This window comes from Eulemur rufifrons, chromosome 15 (genome assembly GCF_041146395.1).
Source record: "Eulemur rufifrons isolate Redbay chromosome 15, OSU_ERuf_1, whole genome shotgun sequence".
Lineage (NCBI taxonomy): Eukaryota > Metazoa > Chordata > Mammalia > Primates > Lemuridae > Eulemur > Eulemur rufifrons.
The window spans coordinates 16,025,992-16,044,247 of NC_090997.1; the positions used below are offsets into that span (position 1 = coordinate 16,025,992).

Sequence of the window (18,256 nt, forward strand, 5' to 3'; positions counted from 1 at the left end):
CATACTGCATTTCTAACAAGCTACAGGTGATACTGTTTCTGTCGATCTGAGGAACACAGTGAATAGCAAGAAGTAATCCTTTAATCAGCTGTACCTGGTTATCTACCCACAGCTGCTTAATAATTGATTGTAAAGATGGGAATGAGTCTGAGTTCTTAATTCTTAGAGCTTGAAAAAGGTTGAGAACACAAACCTGGGTGGTTATAAATCATTGCTTCTGAGTAAATGAAGCTTGTTTAAAAAACTAAAGTGAAATTATTTTTATGTTTACCTATGTGAGTTTGATTTTTATCTGTCTGGAAATAAGAATTATTAAAAAAGATAAAATACATTTAGATTTGTACATTTTGCCTCTTTACCTCAAAAGTAGTGCATTTTACATAGTATTCCTAGACTTTAAGAAGTAGTTTGAAAATCACTGACCTAGAGAACTTGTCTATGGTAATAAACTTTTGTGCCCAAAGTGTTTTTTATTGTTTGTTTTTCTGATGTCAAAATTGGCAGTGGATATTTTGCTTTTTTTTAATTGGTGGGATCAGATATATAAATAAGTATATTCCATTGCCTGAAACCTTGTATCTTATTTGTAGTTGAATTTGTTTGTGGATGAATACCTTATAGTGTGAAGGCATGTTCAAAAATCAGTCCAGACTGATTGTGGTTGGCTGTTTAGAATGCTCAACCAGTTCTGTTCTGCAGGGAGGGCCAGCTTCTACTTTGTCTGTGGAGTAGACTTTCTAACTTTCTACAGTTTTTTAATAAATCTCGCTTTCACTTTAAAAAAAAAAATAGAATGCTCATATGTTCTGTTTTTATTTATTCACTTAGGTTCTATAACTATAAACATGGTACGTAAATAAACATGCTTTTTAAAGTGATCTTTCTTAACCTAATTTCTTACTACTTCTTTTAGAGACCAAGAAGCGTCAGTGTAAAGTTCTTTTTGAATACATTCCACAAAATGAGGATGAACTGGAGCTGAAAGTGGGAGATATTATTGATATTAATGAAGAGGTAAGATAAACATGTGTTTGAGATAAAGCAGAAATTGTAATTGATGCTCTGGGTTTTAGAAAAATGCTTTGTAAGAATATTGAATTTTTTGTGAGAATTTTTGCCACTTTTTTAAAATAAAATTTTAAGGTATAGATTTTTTTTTTTTTTTTTTTGTTGAGACAGCGTCTCACTTTGTTGCCAAGGCTAGAGTGAGTGCCGTGGCGTCAGCTTAGCTCACAGCAACCTCAGACTCCTCGGCTTAAGCGATCCTACTGCCTCAGCCTCCCGAGTAGCTGGGACTACAGGCATGCGCCACTATGCCCGGCTAATTTTTTCTATATAGATTTTTAGTTGTCCATATAATGTCTTTCTATTTTTAGTAGAGACGGGGTCTCGCTCAGGCTGGTTTCGAACTCCTGACCTTGAGCAATCCACCTGCCTCGGCCTCCCAGAGTGCTAGGATTACAGGCGTGAGCCACCACGCCCGGCCTAGATTTTTTTTTTACTCATCCTTATATCAACCATAAATCATGAGATTCAGAAAATAGGCTTAAGTATAGAGTTTATTCAAGTGCAAAGCTTGAACAGTCACACAGACTCCAAAAGGGTGGGTTAGCATTCCAAAGTGGAGAAGTTAGGGTTTCACTTATAAGCAGAGAATAGCAAAGCTTAACAGGGTTGCAACATTTGTCATACAAGGTCAGTACATACATTATAGGGATTTGATTGGTTACAGCTTCCTATATGCCAAGGAAGATTGCTTTAATATTCTATAAGGACAGGTAATGGTCTCCAGGGGTCTTCCTCTGGCTCTGTTTGGCCTTTCTTAATCATTTACAGGGCAAGAATGAGGAAGAGATTTAATCTATAATCAGAAAAGCAGACGTTGAAGCTGTACACTACATGACTCAGGCCATATAGCAACATTCCTCTCCTGGCTCAAAATAATTTAAAGTTCTAACAGCGTTAAGTTTGAATTACTTTCATACTTGCTATATACCTAATATTTATGTCTCATATGTGCTGCCTTTAGGGATAAAAATACCTTTTTAAAGCTAAAAATTAATGTAATCTAAGTAGCTAAGAATATAAATGAGCCTTTCTGAATTCACTGTAGGCCCAAAGCATGAAATAGGAATTTTACATTTTACATAGTGAAGGACTACAAAGCAGAATCTTTTTAATTAAAAGCTTTGCCTTATTTAGACTATCACATTTAAAATTAACCAAAAATACTTTTCTACATTTTAATATCTTAGAATGAGATTTTAAAATATTTTAAAAATAACTTTTCACATCTCTTCTTTTATCATTGACACAGTATTCAAGTTTTATTTGGCAGCTGAAGATCCCATTTTCAGAGTATATGTGTTGAAGTCATATATTGTAGCAAGGATTGATTTTGTGTCGTAACACCTTGTAATATTTCACTAATGTTTATGTTTATGTAAACTTCCAGTGTGTTTACACAAAAGACAATTCTATTTTATTTCTACCTGGTGGCAATACAGTAATAGTTAACATTTCTTGAACTTATATTATATCTGAAGCACTGTACTAAGTGTTTCACATTTATTTCCTTTAAAAAAGTTGTGAAGAACCTAACAAGATAGAAATTTTTACCCTCATTTTACATATGAAGAGATTGAATCACAAAAGATAAGTGATTGGTTGTCCTAGTTACTGTTGCTGCAAACCAAGCCATCCTAACCTTAGTGGCAAAGAACAGCTATTTATCATATTTAGGGATTGTGTGGGTCAAGAATTCAGATAGGGCACAGCAGGGATGGCTTGTCTGTGTTCCATGATGTCTGGGAGGCCTCCACTGGAAAGATTCAAAGCTGGGGGCTGGTGGAATCATGAGTTCTCTTTCACTCACATGTCTAGTGCTCAGAAGCCTTGAGGATTATAACTGCCACTAGGAGAGCCAGTATATAGCCTCAGGGGATCTTAGGGTAGTCATCTTTATTACATGGCAGTTCACAGTTCTAAGTGTAAGCATTTCAGTGAACATGGTATTAGCTTCATTGCTTTTTACTGTCTAGCTTTGGGAATAATAGTGTCACTTTCACTACATTCTATTGGTTACAAGTCAGTCATAAGCCACCAAGATTAGAGGGGTAGGGGACAAAGATTACTATTTCTTGGCGGGAGGAATGTCAAGATCACATCTGTGGGATGAGAGATCTTGTTGCAGCCACCATTGTCTAAGTTCATATGCCTGACACATGGGGAAGTGTGAATATGAATCCATGCAGTCTGTTTTCGAATCTTTACCACTATACTTCTCTGCTTCCTAAGAATTCCTTAAATAACCCTAACTACCCAGTTGCTGCCAATTAGGGTTCTGGGTATAGATTATAGTCTGCTGATGTTTAGCTCCCTTTGTTGTATCTGTTTCAGTTTGGTCTACATATCTTCATCACACTTGGTTTGAATCAATCTCAATCTTTGGTGCCTCAATTGTGCTAAAAATTCTAGCCACTTTGTATGGGGTGGGGAACTTGCGGCCTTGGGGCCACATGTGGCCTTCTGGATCCTTGAGTGAGGCCTTTTGACTGAATCCAAATTTTACAGAACAAATCCTTTTAATAAAGGGATTTTATTTTTTGTAGAAGATGGGGTATTACTTGTTGCCCAGGCTGGTCTCAAATTCCTGGCCTCAAGTGATCCTCCTGCCTTGGCTTCCAAAAGTGCTAGGATTATAGGCATAAGCCACTGCACTTGTCCTATATCATTTATTTTTCACATACTTTTTATCTGGAAAACTCTTATTCAGCTTTTAATATCAAGTGCCTTTTTTTTTTTTTTGGTCATTTCTTCTTAGGAGAGTATTTTTTGATTCTTTCAAGCCCTTTGTGCTCCTACAGCATTTTGTTTATACTTTTGTTGGAGCACTTCTTATTAATATAAATTGTATTATAACTATCTGCTGTTTTTTTCTTTAGATTGTTTCTTTAGATTGTTCAAGAACATGGATTTCACATACGCAATTTTGAACCTTTCCCTAGTAGTTAACACCATACCTGATATATAGTGAGTCCCTGTTAGATGAATAACTTATTAAAAATTTGTTTTGCAATTCTGATAAGATGGAAAACATTAAAAAATATTTTAAACAGGAAAAAGATTTTTTTTTTTAGCTGTGATATTGCTTATATACTGCTAAGTAAATTTTAGTAGTAAATAGTTTACTCTTTAAAAAATTGTTTTTACCCATTAAAATCCCTTAGCATCTTTGGCAGAAGCTATACATTTTCAAACAATTTATTGAATACTTTGTTAAGTAACTTCATGGAAATTGAGTAACCTTTTTATTAGTATAAATATTTTTGTGAAGGCCGGGCGCGGTGGCTCACGCCTGTAATCCTAGCACTCTGGGAGGCCGAGGTGGGAGGATTGCTCGGGGTCAGGAGTTCGAGACCAGCCTGAGCAAGAGCGAGACCCGTCTCTACTAAAAAAAAAAAATAGAATGAAATTATCTGGACAACTAAAAATATATGTAGAAAAAATTAGCTGGGCATGGTGGCGCATGCCTGTAGTCCCAGCTACTTGGGAGGCTGAGGCAGGAGGTTTGCATGAGCCCAGGAGTCTGAGGTTGCTGTGACCTAGGCTGAAGTCACGGCACTCTAGCCAGGGCAAAACAGCAAGACTCTGTCTCCAAAAAATAAATAAATAAATAAATAAATAAATTTCTTTGAAGAGTTTGATATATGAGGATATTTCTGTTTGGAGGGTGGTGTTTAGTAGAATCCAATATATGGATTTTTAAAAGTAAGAAATTCTTTTTCATATTTTGGTTAAGAATCACTGTTCAAGTAAAGGTTTAGTGATTCTCTGTGCCATTTAGGAGGTTATATTCTTATAGTCATCAAAACTTTTTCCAAATCAAAAATTTCCAAATAATTTAAAAACGTATGTCATATTTACAAACCAAGGCTTATGGTGACATTCCAGAAGAGAGTTATGTATTCTCTGATATCTTCAAGAAAAGTGTTTATTTCATAGATTGTGATTGATTACAAATTCTCATTGTAAATGTTGCAAAGTGCTGTTGATACATGGTATTATTAATTAATCCCATATATAATTAATCCACTTAGATTTAATGCATTAAAATACATTTTTCCTTATCCTGTTTTCTTAGGTTTTAAAGGGATTGTTTTGCATTGCTGACTTTGTGCTCATTCCATACTGTAGCTTAATTTTCCCAGAGGATGAAGATTTTCCCTTAAAAGAAATTTTTATTTTCGAGTTGTGAACTCTTTCAGGTAGAAGAAGGTTGGTGGAGCGGAACCCTGAACAACAAGTTGGGATTGTTTCCTTCAAATTTTGTGAAAGAATTAGAGGTAACAGATGATGGTGAAACTCATGAAGCCCAGGAGGATTCAGGTAGACTATTTTAGAAAATTTGAATAGATTTAAATAAATTTTGCCTATGATCGTAGTGTTTATTTTATATTTTTAAAAACTCTGTTCTCATTTTTGAACTTTCAGTCAGCTTCAGTTAATCTTCTTTACAAAAGCAAATCATCATGGGGTTCATAGTTCCTTTTTATATACTTGAGTTTCTTTTGAATAAATTATACATTCTCATGGTTCAAAAATCAAAGTATATGAAAAAATGTGCATTAGAATACTTGTCTCCCTCCATCTGGTTGTCTCCTCTGCCTCTGTAAGAAAGCATTTGTACTTTCTTGTTATCCTTCTAGTGACCTTTATGCAGGCACACACAAAAACATATCTTGTCATCCTATGGTATCCATGGGGGATTGGTTCCAGGACCTCCTGTGGATATAAAAATCCACAACTGCTTGAGTCCCTCATATAAAATGGTAGTATTTGAATATTACTTATGCATATGCTCCTGTACACGTGCAATCATCTCTAGATTATTTGTAATACTTAATACAATGTAAATACTGTGCAAATAGTTGTTATACTATATTGTTTAGAGAATACAAGAGAAAAAGTCAATACATATTAAGTATAGACACAATTCTTTTTCTTGAATATTTCCATTCCTTGGTTGGTTTAATCCATAGATGCTGAACCTATGGATACAGATTGACAGCTGTATTTGTATTTTTCCTCCTTTGTTAAACAAAATGTAGCATACTTTGTTGGATAGAATATGTCCCAGTTAAAACAACCTGAAATAGTGACTTACAACAGAATGTCGTAATCGCTTAGGAACTAAGGCTGATAGGGGCCCCTTTTTGACATGTGCTTGAATCCTTTAAGAGGTAGGGAAAAAGGAGCATGGTTTTTCAAGCTTTTGTACAAAATTGACACATATCATTTCCACTAACATTGTATTGGTAGTCATGGCCATGCCTAAGTATAGCAGGATGGGAATATATAATTTTCTTACAAGGAAAGGCACCAAACATTTGTGAACAATATTATAATCTACTATATATACTATCCCAGATCACCTTTTAAGAATCCCTTTTTTAAGGCTCAGCATTTCAAAGGACCTCAAATGTATTCTTATTAGCTTTCTACAGGTGCTAGAAACTAATGAAAAGAATATGAACTTCATGGCTATTTAGTATGACTAACCATTCCTATTATCTCCCATTTTTTAGGTGTTCTATATCTTTTCTCTTTAACTTAGCAGTGAACTTTTTTAAGATTCTAGAAAAGGCTCTACTACTCTAAATATGAATTAAACAACTGAACAATTAACAGAACCCTTTAAAGCTTGTCTTCTCTTTGATCAGCTGCTTGCTCTAGTGTTTCTTTTTTTTTCCAGATCTTTTTTTTTTTTTTTATAAATTTTTTTTATTTCAGCATATTATGGGGGCACAAAAGTTTAGGTTACGAATATTGCCCTTGTCCCCCCACCCCCCAATCAGAGCTTCAAGCGTGTCCATCCCCTAGCTGGTGTGCATCACACTCATTATGTATGTGTATACCCTGGTGTCTCTTTTATGGAGATAGAATTGGCTATCTCACATAAAACATGCTGCCATTTTTCAGATAGTATATGTAGTGAACTTGGTACAGTGCCTGGCAAATTTTGAAGGATAGTAGATATTATTCTCCTATTATATTACCTCATTCTTGTTGCTTTACTCCTTTCTTTCTTTCAATTCTCATGCTTTTTATGTAGGGTTAACCGTACTGAGTAGTGATACGGTAAAGTTGCGTTAAGCAGAATAATTTTCATTACTGGAAGTTGAAATGGGATGGGGTTGGAGGATGTTGAATTCAATTTTTTTTAATGCCGATTCCATTGAAAGAAAAATCATTGAGATAGGAATAAATATAGAAGGAATCATATCAAATAGATATACTTCTGCTATTTTATGTTACATTTATTTGAAAATATGTGTTATCAATTTTGAAGTCAGAACTTATGTTCAAGGATATATGAAAACCATTAGAGAACAAACATAAGTACCAAAAACATCTGGCTTAAATTTGGTGATACATTTATTACTTAGCAGACTGTTTCCTGATTTACTTCTGATGCACGTTCGTGTTTCTTACGGTTCACAGGTATTGGATCTTTTGATACTTATTTTTAACATTAAAATTTGGTGTATTAATAAATTAAAGCTTATAGTGAATTGGTCTTTATGATGCCATGGAAAATTAAGCTCTTAAAATGCCTACAGAATTTTAAGTCCATATGTACCACCAGCACAAGAGATCTAATTTAAATTTTGATTTAGTTCATTATTTTATGATTATAAATATTTGAAGCATTTTCTTTTGCTGTTCATCCCTATTTGAATTTTAGTAATTATGCAGAATTATATCTGTTAGAAAAGTGCTTCCTTCTTTGCTTAACCCTTTTATAATAACAATGTATTCTAAATGTGGAACTTTGTGATTATGGGGTGGAAAGTCAGTGGTTGAAGTACACTATAATTCTTTTTTTTCCTTCTGTAACTCTAATTTTTAGGCAGAAAGTTTCTGTATATTGATGTGAGTGCCAGGAAGTGAGTGTTTTATAAAAAGTGACTAAATTTTTAGTGATTAAAGTACATAGTTCTTTTAAGTTTTTACTTGTGTTTGATCTTACGATTAAAGAGGTGATGTCTACTATTCCTATGTCCTAATGAAGTATAACAGCCTCTGTCTGTAACTGGTGTTTTGATGTCTTTTCAGTCAGTCAAATAATGTTTTTAGTAGCTGTTACAAAAATTATAGTAGACTTCACATTATAAAATGTTATTTTTTGCTTACAGTATTGGAATGCCATATCTACCATATTTCACTATTTTACATAGTTTCTCCTCAACACTTTTTAAAATATAATAGAGTTCTTCTCCTTGTCTTACTCCCCACCCGTTTCCCTACTTCCTCCTTCCTCTCCTCTGAAATAAATGATGTTCTTGGTTTGACCAGTTAAACTCTAGCTATTACTGCTAAGAAGATAATTCTGACTCTAAATAATAGATGGACAATATTACCTCAGCTTTCATGGATAATTTGTTTTTATGTCCTCAGTTTTCTTTGAAGAACTGTAGAATAAAAGTTTTCAGAAAGCCACTGTTATGTTTTCTATAGGAATGTGGTGAATTCATAATCTATTCTGTTATTCAGTGGTTTCTATATAAAACTTTAAGATAAATTTCTTTTAGTATCAATCTTAGGAAAAGCACTGCCTATATAGGAAAGTGTTATGTTTTAGTTTTTGTAACGAAATCTCTCCTTTTTCATTTTGTCAAATATACTTAACCCTTCTTATTTAGAGTGTCTTTTTGTCAGTGTTCAGATTCCACTTATTTTCTAAATAGGAACTTGCTTTTAATGTTTCTTCTGATTCTATAAAGCCAGTGAGTATATATACTGGTATTTTTCACCCTTTTATAAATCTTTTCCCCACATTAAGCCTATTTCACAATCTTCATTAGATGTCTAATAGGCATCTTAAAATTAAGATAGACAAAATTGATCTGCCTTTTTTCCTGCTCCCAAATCTGTTCCACATCATCTTCTCCATCTGAGTTAAGGGCACCTCCATCCTTCTTTTACTTAGGCCAAAATTCTTGGATTCATGTTTTATTCTTTTTAATCTCACATCCTACAGTTGATTCCTTAACTGATTTTTGTCACCTACTAAAAAATATATGTAGAATCTGTTTTCTTTATACCACCATCATTGTTTGCTCCTGGTATAAGTTATCATTATCTTTTACTGTATAATTACAATAGCCTCTACCTCTCTTAACCTCATCTTCTACTTTGTTTGTAAACTCTCCCCTTTGTTTACATTGATCTCCTTACTGTTTGTTGAAGATACCAGAAAGGTTCCTATTTCATAGCCTTTGTACTTGCTGTAGACATTTGTCTGGGATGCTCTTCTTTGAGCAATCCTGATGGCTTCCTGTCTGATTCAGGATTCTCTCAGAAATCACCTTATTAGTGAGGCTTTTCCTGACAATCTCTGTATAAAATAGCAGAAAGTCCTCATCTCCCACTCTTTAATTCCCTTATCTTCTTTGATCTTTCTTTGAAACATTCAAATGGGCAATTCAGCAGAAAGGTGAAGTGGGGCTAAATTAGCCTTAGAATGGAGGCTCCTCTAATCCTGCCCTAAAAGAACTTCACACTAAAATGCAAGTAACTTACTTGTTTGCCAGAAAAAAATGCAGTACTCTTTAAAGCAAGTTTTTTCAACCTTGTCACTGATGACGTTTTGGGCTGGATTAATTCTTTGTTTTAGGGGGCTATCTGGTACACAGAAGATGTTAAGAAACATTCCTGATCTCTACTCAGTAGATGTCAGTAGCATTCCCCAGTTGTGATAACCAAAAAATGTCTCATGTCCTTTGGAAGGCAAAATCACCCCTGGTGATTTATTTCTTTAAAGGATTACAAGAAAATTTAGCACTCAGTAGCATCAAATAAAAATAGTTATTGGTATATAAAGAAGCAGGAACATGTGACCCATAATCTGGAGGAAAAATTTGTTGATACACAGAGACTCAGTAATGATGGAATTAGCAGACAAGGATGTTAAAATAGCTATAATAAAAATACTCACGGTTGTAATGGAGAATATGAACATAATGAGATTAAAAAAAAAAACAAACCCCTCTATATATACCTACCCAGAGAAGGGGTAAAAAAAGGGCAAACGAAACTACTAGAGATGTAAAATCCAATATCTGAAATTAATTTCTTCCTGTGAAATCTTAATACTACACTAGGCAATGTAGAAGGAAAGATCATTGAACTTGAAAATATGACAGTAGAATATGTCCAAAATGAAGTACAAAGACCAAAAAGACTGTAAAAACTTAAAAAGTTCCAGCAACTTGGGGTAATTTTAAATGGCCTGACAGGTGTAGCTTAAGTCTGAGGAGGAGAGGGGAGAGAGGGTAGACAAAAGAAATATTTGAAGAAATAATGCTAAAAAATTTCCACATGTGATGCAAGCTAAAAATCCATAAATGCAAAAAGTATAAACATACACACAAAGCTTGACACATCATAACTATGTGCTGAACACAGGAAATAAAGTGAAAATCTTAGAAGGAGGTAGGGGAGAAAAGGCACATCAAGTAAAAAGGAATGAAGATAAGAATTCCACAGACTATCTTCAGAAAGTATGAATTACAAGATAGTGTCCTCAGAACCTATGTAAGAAGAAGACAATGGAATGCCATATTTAAAGTGTTGAAAGAAGAAAACTGGTCAACCTTGTAAGTCTATTTTCTGTGATAATAGCCTTTAGAGTAAAGGTAAGATTTTAGAAGTTTTTAGACAGTAAGAGCTGAAAGACTTCATTGCCTGTAGACCTACACTACAAAGAGGTATTAAAGGAAGTTCATTGTATAAAAGAAAAATTATACCACACGGAAACCTGAATCTACACAATGGAGAAAAGACTAGCAGACATTTGAGTAGGTTGAAAAACCATTTTTTGTTTTAAAATTTCTTTAAGGATAATTGACCATATAAGGCAAAAATAATAATAATATATTTTGGGACTTATAAAGGTAAAGGTAAAATATGATAACAGTAACTCCAAACACAAAAGAGGTGAAATGAAAGTGTACACTTGTAAGGCTCTTACATTATATGTGAAATGGTATAATCTTATTTGAATGTATATTTTGGTGATTTAAAGATGCATACAGTCAGTCCTTTGTATCTGTGAATTCTACATTCGTGGATACAACCTACTATGGATTGAAAATATCAGGAAAAAAATTGTACTGAACATGTATGGATTTTTTTTCTTGTCATTCTCTAAACAATACAGTATAACAACTATTTACGTAGCACTTATATTCCATTAGGTATTAGAAGTAATCTAGAGATGATTTAAAGTATACAGGAGGATGTGTGCAGATTATATGCAAATACTAAGCCATTTTATACCAGGGACTTAGCCATTCACAGATTTTGATATCCATGGGGGTCCTAGAACTGAATCCCCCATGGTCACAGAGGGATGATTGTATTATAAAGCCTAGAGCAACTCCTCTAAGAAAATAAACCATTGAGGTTGTCTTGGTTGGTGCTGCTATAAGAGAATACCTGAGTTTGTTAATTTATGAACAATAGAAATTTATTTCTCACGGTTTGGGAGGCTGAAAAGTCCCATCATCAAGGTGCCAGCAGGTTTGACATCTGGTGATGGCCTGGTTTTTGCTTTCAAGATGGTGCCTTCTTTTTGTGTCTTTTAGAGGGGATAAATACCCTGCCCTCACACGGCAGAAGGGACAGAAGTGCAAAAGGAGTGATCTCACTCTCTCCAGACCTCTTATTAGGGCATAATCCATCCATGAGTTCAGAGCCCTTATGGCCTAATCACCTCCTTGAAGGCCCCACTTCTTAATACTATCATATTGGGTCTTAGGTTCTGGTATAGTGAATTTTTGGAGGGACACATGCATTCAAACTATAGCAGAGGTATAGCTAATAAGTTGCTAATCAAATGGAATGCTAAGAAATACTTACAAAAAGACAAGAAAATAGAAAAAAGTAACAAAGTTCAGGTGAGAAAACAGAAAACAAATAGCACGATAATGGATTTAAACATATCTGTATCAATAATTACATTAAATGTAAATGACCTAAAAACTCCAATTGAAAGATCAAGATTGTCAGACTGTCTAATGTGCTGTCTTTCAGAAACTCAGGTTAAAAGAAGGGTAGACAAAGATATTTTGTGCAATGCATAATAAACCTCGAATTATTATATTAATATCAAAGCATATTTCAGGAAAAGAAATATTACTAGAGAATTAAAAAGGGACATTTCATAATGATGTCAATTCATAAAAATTCTTTAGCAATTCTAAATATGTATAACTGAGTAAGAACTTTAAAGTGCATGAGACAAACTATCAGAACTGAAAGAAATAGATAAATCCACAAATAGATATAAACATGCATTTCTCAATAATTGATAGAACTAGTGGACAAAAAAATTAATATTTAATTGACTTGAAAAACATTATTAACTAAGTGGACCTAATTGACATTTTCATTGGACAGCAGTGGAATATACATTCTTTCAAAGTGTGCATGGAATAGTCACCAGATAAACCCCATGGCGGGGCATCAGATAAATCTCATCAGATTTAAATGGATTAAAATCAAACAGTATAGGTTTTGTGACCACACTGGACTTATTTTAGAAACAGAAAGATATTTGGCAAATCTTCATATATTTGGAAATTAAGCAACACTTGTAAATAACCTATGGATTACAGAAGAAATCATAAGAGAAATTAGAACAGATTTTGATATAAATAACATGTAAATACAACATATCAAAATTTGCAATACAGGTAGAGCAGCATGTACAGGGAAATTTATAGTTTAGTTTAGTTTTTTTTTTTTTTCTTTTGAGACAGAGTCTCGCTCTATTGCCCAGGGTAGAGTGCTGTGGCGTCAGCCTAGCTCACAACAACCTCAGACTCCTGGGTTCAGGCAATCCTTCTGCCTCAGCCTCCCAGGTAGCTGGGAGTACAGGCATGTGCCACCGTGCCTGGCTGATTTTTTTCTATATATATTTTTAGCTGTCCAGATCATTTCTTTCTATTTTTAGTAGAGATGGGATCTTGCTCTTGCTCACGCTGGTCTTGAACTCCTGATCTTGAGTGATCCTGCTGCCTCAGCCTCCCAGAGTGCTAGGATTACAAACGTGAGTCACCGCGCCTGGCCGGAAATTTATAGCTTTAAATGCTGATATTAGGAAAGCAGATAAGATGAAAATCAGTCTAAGCTTTTATCTTAAACTAGAAAAAGATGAGCAAAGTAAACCTGAAATAATTAGAAGGAAGAAATAATAAGAGCAGAAAAGTGGGCTCTTATTATTTGATCTCAACAAGTTCAAAAGTTGAGTTTTTTCAAATGATAAAAAAATTGGTAAAGCCTTAATGAGACAGATCAAAGCAAAAGGAGAAAAATACAAATTACTGATATCAGACATGAATGAAGAGATATCACAGATCAGACATTAGAAGAGTAGTAAGGAAATATGCTCATAAAGTTGACAGTTTAGATGAGATGCACAAATTCTTTGAAAAGTACTGTTTACCAAAGCAGACATAGAAAAAATACATGTTCTATTGAAATTGAATTCATTATCAAAAATTTTCACATAAGGAAAATTTCCTACTTAGGTCGTTTGGAACTAGTGAATTTTGTGAAGCATTTAATCTTATACAGATTCTTTCAGATTTCTGTGTAACCTTGATATCAAAACTTCATGAAGCCATTTTAAAAGAAGGAATTATGGGCCACTATCTCTCATGAACATAAACACAGATATCCTTAAAATATTTTGGATATGCCAAAATTCAGCAAAATATATAAAGATTAATAACGTCATGACTAGTGGAGTCTGTCGTACACATGCAGTGTTGGTTTAAAATGTCTGTGTAATCAATCCACCATATTAACAGTTTACCAGTGGAAAACCAATAGATACAGAAAGAGAATTTACATATTCAGTACTTACGATGAAAATTCTGCATAATAGTAACAGAAGGGAACTTTCAAAATTTGATAAAGTTCATCTATGAAAAACCTGGAGCTAACTGACATTTTTAGTGGTGTATACATAGTAGTGTTTCTGTAGTGGAATACTAATCAGCAATAAGAAGGCATGAAATATGTATACATGGAGCAACATGGATTAATCTCATGTATTCTGTGTAGCAAAAGAAGTAGGCATAAAAGACTTATGCAGTATATGATTAAATTAATTTGACAAAGGGCAAATTTATAATGACAGAATGAAGATCAGAAATCTCTGGAAGCTTGGGAGAGAAAGGATTGACTGGGATGGTGTACAAGTATCGTTTTGGGCGTGGCAGAATTCTGTATTTTGATTGTTATGGTTCCATTTGTTAAAATTATTGAAATGTTCATTTAAAATGGGTTCACTTAATTGTATGTAAACTTTCTCTTAATAAAATTGAATTATAAATGTGTTACAAAACTGTGTATCTTCTCTTTTCTCTCTTCTGTGTGGCTTAGGCTAATATTGAAAGTGGTTAGAGTAGATCACTGTATATTTCTTAAGTTAATAAAACTTGTTTCTGTAAACCACCTCTAACATTCTCTTATGTTTGAAGGCTTTTTTGGGTTGAGGCATTATATTGAAGTGTTTAAGAAATTCAATTTAATGGGGTCATTTAGAATTCAGTTCAGATGTTAGCTTTGTTACTTACTGCTTATAGGTCCTTGGGAAATTTTTTACCATATCTTTTGTTCCAGTTTACTTATTTGTAAAATGAGGAATAATACTGCTTAATGTTAGTAAGCCCATGGAATGGCTATGAAAATTAGATAATTCAAGTACAGTGCTTAGCTAAGTGCCTGGCACCAAATTATCCCCATATAATGGTAACTCCTTTTTTTATTACCCCTGTTAACGTTCTTACTATTATGCTTCAACAGATTACCTTTGTTTGATGAACAGATACCACATTTTTCCTCACCCCTTACCTCGATCGGAAATGTTTCTGAAATTTTCTTGGATGATTTACTCCAGAACTTTGTTTCTTAGATTATAAGGCTCTTTGAGAATCTGATAAAAACTGTACCTCTTTTACCCAAAAAAATGTACTGAAAACAATATTCCCAGTTTTTATATTCAGATATACACTCTAACTTTGATCAGATTAAACCATATCTTTTAAAAATGATTGTACTTTGTCTCTTTAATGTTTCAGTCTTACATTATATCATCTTTGGCTAAAAGCTGTACATTTGATATGTTCTTGTTAAGGACCTTGTATGATATGATTTCCTGGATTTTTTAATTAGTGTTTTACTAATTAAATGTACCTAAAATTGTTACTGTTTTGCATGACAAAAAAGATGCATGTTACTCTTGGTTATTTCAGTCATTTATTATTTTTACTCTACCATTTTTTATTAGGTATATAAAATATAGACAGTATGGAAGGCAGTGTCAAGATTTTTGTGATTCTAGGTGTCATTCTTTAAAAACAAATTATTCTTTCAGAAACTATTTTGACTGGGCCTACTTCACCTTTACCCTCTCCCGGGAATGGGAGTGAAACTGCACCTGGATCAATTACACAGCCAAAGAAAATTCGAGGAATTGGATTTGGAGATATTTTTAAAGAAGGCTCTGTGAAACTTAGGACAAGAACATCCAGTAGTGAAACAGAAGAGAAAAAAACAGATAAGGTGGTAATGATGAATTTAACTTAGAATAACTCTACTTGTTTTCTTTTTTTTTTTTTTTTTTTGTTGAGACAGAGTCTCACTTTGTTGCCCAGGCTAGAGTGAGTGCCGTGGCATCAGCTTAGCTCACAGCAACCTCAGACTCCTCGGCTTAAGCGATCCTACTGCCTCAGCCTCCCGAGTAGCTGGGACTACAGGCATGCGCCACTATGCCCGGCTAATTTTTTCTATATAGATTTTTAGTTGTCCATATAATGTTTTTCTATTTTTAGTAGAGACGGGGTCTCGCTCAGGCTGGTCTCGAACTCCTGACCTTGAGCAATCCACCCGCCTCGGCCTCCCAGAGTGCTAGGATTACAGGCGTGAGCCACCGCGCCCGGCCTCTACTTGTTTTCTTATTAAACATTTTTTAAAATGTAAAAATCAGTTTGCAACTCTGATACATTTCCTTTTTTGAGATTGATAATAATTTGTTATGAATGAGAAGGCTGTGAGAAATTGTTTTCTTTCCACATTGGCAGTGATTACTCTAATGTTCATGTCTGAATCATGTAAAATTAGAATGCCTGTTTCTTGGTAAATGTAACACAAACTTTTCTTAGTAGAAGGTTTAGGTTTTTTTAGTTATCACAGTGTAAATAATAAAGGGAAGTTTTCCTTTTTTAAGCTAAAATTTTACATTTTTTCCTTTAATTTGAAGTAGACCTAAAATGGTCTGCTTTAAGATGAATTAACGACATATTAAGTTATTTAGGCACTATTTAACTTTCCTTGGGATTGTCAATAATGGTTAAATTTACTAATCTCCCTCTTTGAATGTATGGATATTTTTATTTTCTGTTAGCATTTTACTGATGATATGAAATGAAACAAAGTGAATCATAAATTAAAGATCTAATAAGAGGCTTTAACATAAAACCTTAAGCTTTTATTTTGGTGGTAAAATAGCTGTAGTTTCTTTAGAACATTTTTTCATAGTTGTTCCTGGTGTCATTCCCTTGGAGATGCAGACTTAGTATTTACTTTCAGATAGGAGACTTTTCCCTTGACGTTCAAGGGAAGACACTATAGTTCTCATTTGTCTCTCTTTAACTCTTAAGAGCTTAAAATATTTCAGTATTTATTTGCTTAGTTTAGTTACATTTCATTTATAAGACAGTGTTTTGGTTAGTGAAATGATATTCTGGTTTCCTCCTGAGGTGGGTGGTTTCAACATTTCTGCCCCCTAACCCCCAGCTTGCCTACATATTTTCCCATGTAATAGTGAGAGGTTGGGTTCAGGGGAGAGAACTTTCACTTTCTACCATACACATTTCTAGCCCTAAGACTGGCATTAAGATTATGGGGTCTGATTGATTCTTGGTTTTAAAGGTAAAGATTGGAATTTTTACGGTGTTTGGAATGGTGCTCTGCAGCCATATAGCAGGACCACTGGAGAAACAATTCTTGCATTATGGACATAGACTAGATGATCTTGTGTCCCTTCCAACTCTAAAGCTTATGATTGTATTCAATAACTTTATTTGATTAATGATTCTATTGGTAATTTTTCAGTCATCATTGATAATGTCCACTACTCAGACTTGTTATTAGAGTAGTCTCAGGGTTACCCTATTTGATGGTCTTGAGGCTTGCTTTGATTACTGAATAAAGTAGGGAGCACATTTGCTATGTCTGTCTGGTGACACCAGATTAGAAATATGGTGGTTAGAAGGGGGGGGAGCGCAATTAAAGTGAGTATATTAGAACATAAAAACAGAAAACACAGTGGTAGGTAAATTAGCAGTGTGTTCAGATTTTTAACTAATGAAATCTGAGGTCAAATGAATTGTTGTTTCTGGGAACAGAACTCAAGGAAACAGTAGTATAAGTTAGATAGTAGGACTTTGTTTGGTCAATAAACATGGAAAAACGTCTAGTAGATTAGTTAAAATGATTGTAACATTACATAAATGTTTTCATTTGGATAACAATGACGTATAAAGAGTATTTTTTTCTCCTCTATCTCATTTTAAGGTTATGAAGAGCCCACTTTCTGGAATCAGACTTTCTGGGTTCAAATGTAGGCTCTACTACTAAGTTCCTATTATTGTGGGTTTTCTAATCTATAAAGGGGGTGAATAATAGTGCCTACTTAGTGCAGATAGTTAAGAGGATTACATTATAATGTATATAAAGTGTTTAGCTCAGAGATTGGTACATAGTAAATTCTCAAATGCTATTGTTCTTATTTATTTTAGAGATTCTAAAATTAAATCACAATAATGTATTAGGGCATCAGAGTATGTTTATTATCTTTAAGATAAGGGGTTTTAAAAATTAGTAGTTCTGAGCTATCATTTAAGGAATTTCTGAGATCTTTATCTTTTTCATTGCTGAGTTTTTAGTCACATTATTATCCTAGCTTTAAGTACCATTAGGAAAAGCTGGAAAACTAAATGGGAACTTTAAAATATTATCTTTATTCTAACTTAAAATAGTTAATGGCATCCTTTTCTATTGTAGCCCTTAATCATACAGTCAGTAGGATCTAAAACTCAGAATGTGGACATAACAAAAACAGACACCGAAGGTAAAATTAAGGGTAAGTTTTTGAATAAAAATTTCATGTTGGGAATAG

The 18,256-nt window shown here is 33.8% G+C and overlaps 1 protein-coding gene across 2 annotated transcripts in view; it reads left to right on the forward strand.

The window, feature by feature from the left end:
• The window catches only part of CD2AP (CD2 associated protein), a 122,892-nt gene that overhangs the window by 59,740 nt on the left and 44,896 nt on the right, over positions 1–18,256 (forward strand). For both annotated transcript variants that reach the window (XM_069487576.1, XM_069487577.1), the window contains exons 4-7: positions 914–1,014; positions 5,268–5,388; positions 15,452–15,639; positions 18,142–18,220. In XM_069487576.1, coding sequence (XP_069343677.1) covers positions 914–1,014; positions 5,268–5,388; positions 15,452–15,639; positions 18,142–18,220 — 489 coding nt within the window. The remainder of the gene's footprint in view (positions 1–913; positions 1,015–5,267; positions 5,389–15,451; positions 15,640–18,141; positions 18,221–18,256) is intronic.